This window comes from Podarcis erhardii, assembly GCF_964252035.2.
Source record: "Podarcis erhardii genome assembly, chromosome: 14".
In the NCBI taxonomy this organism is placed as follows: Eukaryota; Metazoa; Chordata; class Lepidosauria; order Squamata; family Lacertidae; genus Podarcis; species Podarcis erhardii.
The window spans coordinates 38,003,877-38,013,914 of NC_138503.1; the positions used below are offsets into that span (position 1 = coordinate 38,003,877).

A 10,038-nucleotide genomic window follows, 5' to 3' on the forward strand; every position below is an offset into this window, starting at 1 on the left:
AGTGAAACTAAATGCAACTTTAAAAATGGCACCACTTCTCAAATTTAGTGAAGGGGGGTAAAGCAGGGAGATTTCAGGGACCCAGCATCCCAGAAGATAGAACTCTGGGCCTCCTGGTAGGGTGGCCTACTGGGGCTCCTCTGTTGTGCGAAAGAAGTGGGTGTTGGTGGGCTGAAAAAGGAATGAGTCTGATCTGCTGGATATTATTATTATTATTATTATTATTATTATTATTATTCCCTGCTTTTCACCACACGTGGCTTACAAGAATTAAAAGATAAAGTATACACAATTTAAAGCATAGATTCAATCATCAGAAAATAAGAAATAACACTGTTTAGAAAGCAACGGCACAATATTTTGCTAGCAAAGGTTCTTTTGCAGCTGTTTCAGAATCTGTTCTGTTGATTTTTGTAGCGTTTTTTATTGTGATGCATTATTCTTTTTCATTTTCATGTTACAGTGTATGTTTTTAAAACTTTGTGAGTCACTCATGGGACTATTTAAGTAGCAAGTGACTTATAAACTGGAGAATAATACTTATTATTATTATTATCATTATTATAACACTTCAGTGCTCTTGACAGTGATGAGACATTGAGGTGAGGCAACCAATGGTACAAGCAGTATTCTGACATACAGGCTTGTGAAGATGAAATCCAAAGCATGATTTAAACGTTTAATGGAAATCAAATTTTGCAAATTAAAGGCTGTTGCCTCACCAGAAAGCCACAAAAGCAATTGCTTGTTGTATGTGGTGTGAGCAACACACAGAGGCAAAATGTTCCACTTCAGATGCCTTCCAGAAGTCATAGCTGCCACAACGTATACAAGGTCATTTTAGCTACCTGCTTTCATATTCATTTTTAAAGCTTTTATTTTACTGATCTGTTTTAATAATTATTATTCTGTGGATTCTAGCTGTGGGTTATCTATCTACATTTCTGATTATGTACACTGCTTAAGCAGTTTATCAATCTTTCCAAGTAAATAAGTAAATTCCTCCTCCCTCTGTGATGGTAATATCAGTGCTTCTTATTGCCAGGAAGTGCACCAGGGCTCAGCTTTGGGGGCATGTGATGTTATATGGAGACAAGGCATGTGCAGAGTACCTTGAATTCTGTCACAAGTAGTCTCCACCCTCTCCTTCCTAGTCTAGGATTGGAGAGTAGAGAGAAAATAAAACACCCAGCCTCCTCCCTTCTCTATTGGGAAGAAGCGGAGAAGAACCGGAGGAGGATACATTGAGAGGGTTGTAGCAAAGACACAAGGCAGACGCGTGCAAAGAACAAAAAATCGCTTCTCCTACACTCTTCCCCCTACCCCGCCCGCGCCGCCCCTGCATCCTGACAGTTGGAGTGCTCCACCGGAATCCGGTCCATTATTATCTCAAAGGTTGGCTGGAACATCAAATGCGAGACAAGTGCTTTTTGTAAATTCCAGGGGGTAGCCGGCTTAGTCTCTTTAAAGCAAAATAAAACGCTTGAACTTTACTCAGAGCAGACGTGTCACAGGCTGTGCATCTTGCATTTCACGCCCCCACCCCCATACCTCTGCGTGTGCTTGTGTGCTGTCTGTCTTCGTCTGTACACACACTGGGGTCTGCCCACTGGGGTTGTCCACCAGCGCTCGAGCCACAATAACAACGCGACCCTACAGTCTGCCCAGAGGGAAATGCGTATAGAATCCGAAATCGGTGCCTCAACAACGCTGGAGTGATATAAATACTAAGAAGGGAAAGGGCACCTAGCTTAATCCCCAGAATCTGCACGTCTGGCTGGGGGAGACTCCTGCCCGGAACCCTGGAGAGCCGCTGCCAGCCAGTGTCGACAACACTGAGCCAAATGGGACAATGGTCTGACTCAGTATAAGGCAGCTCAGCTTCCTATGTTAATAATAATAATCATCATCTTCTTCATTAGTAATACTTTTCGCACGGAAACCAACCACACACCCCCCCCGCTCTCTCACCGCACACGCAACCTTCCTTGCAAGCCTGCAAGAGAGAAGGAGCCCGGGAGCCCCCAGTGCAGGAACATGGTGCGTCTTTAGGACCCAGCGGCGGGTCTCGCGCGCGCTTCAATTTAGGGCCGGCGGAGCGGAGGGGAGGGAGCGAGCGGGAGCTGTCAATCAGGCAACGTGGTGAAAGTGACAGAGGTGGGCCGTTCCCGTTGACACTTGGCTCCATCCGAGGGGGGATATTTAATTTGGGATTGAGCGAGGCGAGCGCAGCAGTCGCGCGCTGGCTGGGCAGCGGAGCCATTGGGCGCAGGAGCGAGCGAGCGAGCGAGCGAGCGAGGCGCTTGGGCGAGGAAGAGCGCGGGCAGGAGCGCACGAGAGGCGCACGGCGACCAGGCGCTCCGCCGGAGAAGCGAGCCAGCCACCCCGGCAGGGCAGGGAGCGAAGGAAGGACCTCGCCGCCTTTCCGGCGCCCCACGAGGAGGCAGCCAGGCGCCGCCGCCGCCGCGCCGCCGCCGCCGCCCCAGATTCAGCAGCAGCAGCAGCAGCAGCAAGAGGAACGAGGCATTCCTCCCGAGCCGAGCCTTGGAGACGGGGCGAGCTGAGGCTGCTGCAGCGAAACCTCGCTCGCTCGCTCGCTCCCTTCTTCCCGCAGAAGAGCACGTTGCGAGGCGGCGGCGGCGAGAAGGAGGCGAGCCCCCCGCGCGCGCCCAGCCAGGCGGCTTCTCCGCCCCCCGCAGCTCCCCCCCCCTCGACTCCCGGGATCCTGAAGCTCCTGGAGAAAGAGATCAGCCTGGCGACGGCGGGGCGACGCGTTTGACTTTTGCCAATTGGCTGGCTTGAAAAACAAACCCCAACCCCCGCCAAGGCGAGCGAGGCAACTCTTTCCGATCCTCGCGCTCCCTCGGCTCCCGGACTCGCCGCCCCTCGGAGTTGCATCGGGGAGCGATCTCCTCGGAGGCTTTTTGAGTTTCGTCCTTTGGGGCAGTGGCTCGTGCTTCGCCCCCCACCCGCGGCTTTTGGGATTTTATTGGGTGCCTGCGCTTTGGAGTGGCGCGGAGGATGACCTCGGAGATAGGTTCGGGGGCAGCTGGATCCTACTAAGGGAGCGCGCAAAGTTTCTGCTCTCTGTCCTCCGCGGTCGAGCAAGATCCCCGCTCCCCCCGCTGCGCTCGGACACGCTGCACCTTCTGGAAGAAGACGTCGAAAATGAAGAAAAGTTCTCCTGGGGCCGTTTGGCAGTTTCCTTGGGGATCTGCGGCTGTTTGAGGAGATAATAATAACAATAACCGCAACAAGAAGAACTTGACTGCACTTCGAAGGGGCGGGGGAGAACAGGGAAAAGTGGGGAGCCCCCCACCCCACCAAAAAATTGGCCCCATTTTCTTGTGACTCTCCCTCTTTTTTGTAAAAACCCTCTCCTCCAGCCCCCACCTCCACCTCCCACCCCTTTGCTACGCCCGCTCTCCCCCCCCCACCCCTTTTCCACAGTTCCCCATCTATAAAAGAGGGTTTTATTCCTGGGCTCCAGTCTCACGCCAAACCCTGTCATACCGTCTAGACATGTTGTCGTGGGTCTAAGTCCAGCTGTCACCATGGGGATGGAGGTCGGTCCGCTGTGAATTTTTTGGAGAGAGAGAGAGGAGAGAAGGAGAAGGAGAAGCAGGGGGGTTGGAACGGCCAAGAGCCAGAAAGAATTGGGCTGCCCTTTGGGGAGTCTGCTTCGCAAGGAGGGGGCGGCCGCTTCCCGCCCACCCCGATTCTCCTTTCCCTGCCACCCCATTTTCTCTCTCCCCCCCACCTCTCCCCGCTCACCATGCTTGATTAGTAGCAGGGAGGGAGTGCCAAGGGGGGACCTTACATGCGTCTGTCATCTAACCCCTTGGCGATCTATTTAAAGCCAGAGGCCTTGCTGGACTTTGTCTCAGCCTATTTATGAACCCCCTGGACTTGGCAAGTGGGGCCGTGGAGTATTAACAATCGGCGAAAGGGGGCAGGCAAGGAAGAAGCAAGTCCACGGTAGTGCCTGGGTCCTGTCTGGGGCTGCTGGTGGGGACCCCCTGTCTTACATTGCGCCCTGGGGCTGGGCTGGGCTGAGGAGAGCATGACGGCCCCCCAAGCTCTCCTGCTCTGCTCTTGCTTAGCACTGCTGCTCCGGCCGGGCTCCGGCCAGCCCTACCTGCGGCTCCGGCCCTCCCCCAGCGACAGCCTGCCCGTCAAGGACATCATTGAGCATCCCGACCCGGAGTATGACCCCAAGGAGCAAGACCTGGACGAGCGGACTTTGAGGAAAAAGCTGGGCAGCAACTTTGACCCCAGTTTCATGTCCGTGGCGGCCCCAGCCCAGGCCAACAACCTGTCTGCTTCGGATGCCCTGCACCGGTTCAAAGGCCTTGGCCCGCTGCCCAACGAGCTGAAGAAGCTGGACCTGGGCGAGACTCCCTATGGGACCAGGCTCAAGATGGGCAAGAAAGCCCGCCGGAAGTTTCTGCAGTGGCTTTGGGCGTACACCTATTGCCCGGTGTTGTACACTTGGAAGGATCTGGGACTGAGGTTCTGGCCTCGCTACATCAAGGAAGGGAACTGCTTTGCCGAGAAGTCCTGCTCCTTCCCCGAGGGCATGTCCTGTAAGCCTGTCAAGTCAGTCACCAAGACCTTCCTGAGATGGTACTGCCAAGGGTGGTCGAAGCAGAAATATTGCACCTGGATACCTGTCCAGTACCCTGTGATTTCAGAATGCAAATGCTCCTGCTAGCCTCAGCTTTGGGGTGTCTTGCTGGATCTAAGAGACCTCATTGCTCCTGTGTGTGTGTGTGTGTGTGTGTATATATATATGTGTATATATATATATATATATATATATATGCGTGTTGCATGTGGATATGTGGATCAGCTCTAGCAGAACTGCCTTTCAGAACAACCCCAGTCCCTTGAGATGGGGTGGAGTAGACACTGTTCTGGAAATCTCACACGGGGGACTTGTCCAAGAGGCCTTGGCATCCTGAGAACCTCCAATCAGATTGTTGATGGATATGACAGGTGTCAGTAATCTTGCAACTTTGATTAGGGGTTTTTTTTTTTTTACGATTGAATGAAGAACTCGCTTGTCTCCTGGTAGACCTTGTGCTCCCAAGATAAGGGGACATAGAAACTTTTGACACACGAGACCTTGCTTATTCATTTCTCAGTCCTACCCCACCCTGTCCCAGCAACCCCTTGCACTGTATTTCTTTTTTTAATTATTTTATTTTATTTGAAATGGGGAAAGCAAAACCTGAAAGGAACTGCAGTGCAGGCCCAAGAAAAGCTAAGCACTACAATAAGATGTTTATTTTTATACATATATATATATAGCATTCTAACAAGAGGAAAATTACCATCCTTTGTAAATATAGAGAATTTAAAAGGGGGGGGGGAGATCCGCTGTGTTTTTCTGGTTATTTTTATTATAATTATAATTATTGTTATTGTTATTATAATTATTATTAATAATAATAAATGGTGATGATGCAGGACCACATGTTGAGCCCAACCCTTTCAAAATGGAACACTTTCCTTCAGCGTAAGGGAAGGGAGATATTTTCCCCAGAAAGATGGTTTATGATACCCATCTTTCCCCCACAAACCCCTTGGGAAGGTGTTTAATTTCCGTTTCCTGTATATTTTTGTTTGTTTGTTATCTTCTGAACTTGTCACTGATCTTCAGACTAATATTCAAAGTTGTCTAGGTTTTTTTAAAAATATGTATATTGATTAAGGAGATTTTTTTAAAAAAATGTATGAAGTTATGAAAGAGTGATGGATTGTTTTGTTTTGGAATACATATAGTAATGTAGAGACGTTAAAAAGAAATTTCTTGTGTACAGTTTATTTATTTTTTAATGTTTGTGTATAGGAGGTGTTGGGGGGGGGGAGCTGGAGATTATGCCAGAAAATATTGAAAATGTTTACTTGAATATTCCTTTTGCAACATATCAGTGTACATATCAACCATGACTGATCAAAACATTTTTAGCAATAAACTCTGTCTTTGAAAAAATACTTCCACTATGTTCTACAGATTTCTGAGAAAATGTCCCAGCGGGTTGTGTCTTATATAAACCCTGTGTATCAGACAGAGATCCCAGCTGGTATGAAATCCAAAGAAATCTATTAATTCTAAACAAGCTTTGTGGTATATTTAGGCCTTGATAAGTGTTAGACCCTCAATTTTTTTTAAAAGGTAAAGAACCCCTGACAGTTAAGTCCAGTCGCAGACGACTCTGGGGTTGCGGTGCTCATCTCGCTTTACAGACCGAGGGAGCCGCCGTTTGTCCACAGACAGTTTTTCTGGGTCATGTGGCCAGCATGACTAAGCCGCTTCTGGTGCAACGGAACACTGGAACCAGAGCAGTGCATGGAAACACAGTTTACCTTCCTGTCGGAGCAGTACCAATTTATCTACTTGCACTTTTTTTGGGGGGGGGGCATGCTTTCAAACTGCTAGGTTGGCAGGAGGTGGGACTGAGTAACAGGAGCTCACCCCATCACGGGGATTCGAACCGCTGACCTTCTGATCTGCAAGCCCAAGAGGCTCAGTGGTTTAGACCACAGCACCACCCATGTCCCAGACCCTCAATTTATCATTTAAATGTCATAGTATCTGTGAAAAGTTGATAGAAAATGATGAGGCATGATTTAGAATAGAGTTAGTCAACACGGAGCCCTGCAGATGTTGTCGGACCACAACTTCCATCATCCCTGACCACTGGCCATGCTGGCTCCACCTGATGGGACTTGATGAGCCAAGGGTCATCATTGTCCCACCACTTTGGAAAAACAAGGGTGATGTTCTGGCAGATCTCTGGCACTCTTTCCCCCTCCCTGTTGTGCTTTCCATTGGAGGCAGTTGGGCTGCAGCCCTGTAAACACTGAGAGTAAGCTCCACAGGGAGACTGACTTCTGAGGAAGCATGTGCTGCATGTCCATCTCATTCGGCAAATGGATTCTTCAGTTTGCATTTTCCCTCTTGCAGCAGAACAGTGGAAGGAGAAGCAATGGCTATCCCGATGTTGCTGATCTACAGATCCCATCATCCCTAACCATTGCCCTTGCTAGCTGGGGCAGATGGGAGCTGACCACCTGTTGGGCTACAGGGTTATCACTTATGCCAGGAGGCCAGGAGGCCAACAGTATGTAGTGCCAGAGCCAACAACAGGCAGAGCCAACTAATGCTAGTTTTGCCCCAATTATTCTCCTTAAAGGTAAAGGTAAAGGGACCCCTGACCATTAGGTCCAGTCGTGGCCGACTCTGGGGTTGCGGCGCTTATCTCGCTTTATTGGCCGAGGGAGCCGGCGTACAGCTTCTGGGTCATGTGGCCAGCATGACAAAGCCACTTCTGGCGAACCAGAGCAGTGCAAGTTTACCTTCCTGCCGGAGTGGTACCTATTTATCTACTTGCACTTTGGTGTGCTTTTGAACTGCTAGGTGGGCAGGAGCAGGGACCGAGCAATGGAAGCTCACCCCGTCACGGGGATTCAAACTGCCGACCTTCTGATCGGCAAGTCCTAGGCTCTGTGGTTTAACCCACAGCGCCACCTGCGCCCTTACTGAGTTCTATAATGGCAACACTGAGGCTAAGCAGCAGGAGGAAGCTGACAGCCAGCGCCACACCCTGGACTGGTTGCAAACAGGAAGGCAGGCAGGCTGGGGGCAGGCGGGGGGGCGGGGGGCGGGGGCGGTAGGGCAGTGCTCCACAGGGTCCTAATGGACCAGTCTTCACTGATGAACTGTTAAAGTGCTTAAACTAAACAGAAGAGTCCATGTGTTGGAATGATGACTTGCATCCTTGGAAGGAATTTGTTAGCCTGGGGAAAAGTTCTACTGTACATTGAGTAACCTCATGCATCTCCCAGCATATGACTATTACCAGCCTTGCATGCAGCTCTTGTGCAGTGCAAGCTACGCAGACATAGGCCCCATTGCTCAATAAGACTTACTCCCCAGGAAGTGCACACAGGAGAAATCCAATAGCTATTAGCCATGATGGCTCTACAGACCATGGGTGTTCCTAAAATGCTTCCCATCTGAATTTCCCTGTGGTCTAATAAGCTTTTCTTGTTTCCGAAGCAGAAACTAGCCACATTAGGAATTCACCATAATTCCATGTTTTATTTTCAAATTTTGCAGTGCATTCGTTTGCAATGTGTGAACATTTTGGTGTGGCTTCCAATTCCTTCCATTCATCTGCTTCTCCCCCCGCCCCCCAGTTCTGTATTAGCAATGTGTGTGCATGCACCGATAAACCACTGAAGGGGGAAGAAACTGGCCCTTGATGCCATTGTACATGTTTTACTAATGCACATCGTTGATTGGCCTATATGCCACTTAATCGAAAAATGGGCTTCTAAGTAGGCTTGCATACATAGTCTGCATGTACCAAAAATCAGGGCTGGGCCACCCATGAGGCAAGGCAGCCACCTCAGGCGGCAGGAACCACTTGGGCATCAGATTCAGATGTAGCTCATTATTGCCCCTTTGTTACTGCTTTGGAGCTCCACTCACCCCTTCTTCTCTGGTGCGGAGGTGGGGTTCCATTTTGTGGCTCACCTCAGGTGCCTAAATGTCTTGGCCCAGCCCTGCTGAAGAACTTACGACACAAGAACCATCCTGATGCGACTGTACGACTGGTTGTATCAAGATCCTTTCTCATGCGGTATTTTATTCATGGGCAGGAGCGCATGCACATATCGTTCAAACATTGTACAACAAGAATCTTGGTGCTATTAACTATACAACCATATCAAAAATTATTTATTTATTTGTATGGTTTCAGGGACATGCCCAATGTGCACATACATAAGAAGAGCCCTGTCATATTACACTATGGCTTCTCTAGCCCAATAAGCTGTTCTCACAGTGGCCGACCAGGTGCCTTATGGGAAGCCAGGAAGCTGGGCATGTTCACAACAGCATTCTGCCCACTTGTGATAATTCCAGCAACTGGTATTCAGAGGCATTGCTGCTTCTGTCAATGGACGTAGTGCATAACCATCATGACTAGTAGCTGTTGATAGCCTTGTGCTCCATGAATTTGCCTTATCCTTTTTCAAAGCCATCCAGTTTGGTGGCCATCACAGTAACATGGAGAGCAGTGGGGTAGGTGAGACTTATTGGCTCACTTAACACAATGTAAGTACCGCTTAATCAGCAGAAACCTCTCCTGATAAAATCACACATTAAAAACGAGTAGGTATCAAGATTAAATCAGCAATTTAAAAATGAACATGCATAAGAAGGCCACATATCTTCACAGGCTTGCTTAAACAAAAATGTGTTTTCAGCAGGCATTGAAATAAATACAACGAAGGGGCCTGCATAATATCAATAGGAATAGGGTTTCTGGAGAGTAGGTGCTGCCCCACTAAAGGACTGGTTCCTTGCAAGTGTGGTACAGATATTATGTGGTGCTTGTAAAAGTGCCAATTCTGCAGATCAAAGTGCTTGAGTGGGTCAATATGGGGTAAGGCACTACTTCAGGTAAACTGGTCCCAAACTGTTGAGGGCTTTATATACTAATAGCAACACCTTGAATTTGGCCCAGGAACAAATTGGCAGCCAGTGCAGATCTCTGAGCAGAGGTGCTATAAGCTAACGGGGTCTTGCTCCTGTTAGCAATCGTGCTGCAGCATTCTGCACTAATTGCTGTTTCTTGCATCATATGCAAGGAAAGCACTGGGTGCATTGCAGGAATCCAGATACAAGTGTACAGCACACCCTACATTCTCCAACCCCAGAATTAATTTTAGAAATGCTCCTGGTTAAATTAGAAATCATAAGCTTGGAGCACAGAGGCAGAGCCAACTCTCAGAGCAAAAATAGAGTGATGGGGGAGGGGGCGGAAATGTGCACATCCTAATAGCCACCCTCCAGTCTCAGAGGCATTATGCCAGTGAATACCAGCTGCTGGGGAGAAACATTGTGAGAGGGATGGGGATTTTTTGTGCCCTACTTGTGAGTTTAGACTACTGTAGGAAGCAAGGTGCTGGATACAAGGACCTGTGATCTGGGACTCCCCCTGGGCTTTCCCCATGTTCTCG

At 49.2% G+C, this 10,038-nt stretch overlaps 1 protein-coding gene across 1 annotated transcript; it reads left to right on the top strand.

Moving 5' to 3' along the window:
* Positions 1-2,229: 2,229 nt before the first annotated feature.
* On the top strand, positions 2,230-6,000 carry LOC309329591 (noggin-2-like). Its single transcript, XM_081840520.1, has one exon. The coding sequence runs from the start codon at positions 4,064-4,066 to the stop codon at positions 4,712-4,714; it is 651 nt and encodes a 216-aa protein (XP_081696646.1). The 5' UTR covers positions 2,230-4,063; the 3' UTR covers positions 4,715-6,000.
* The last annotated feature ends 4,038 nt before the right edge of the window (positions 6,001-10,038 follow it).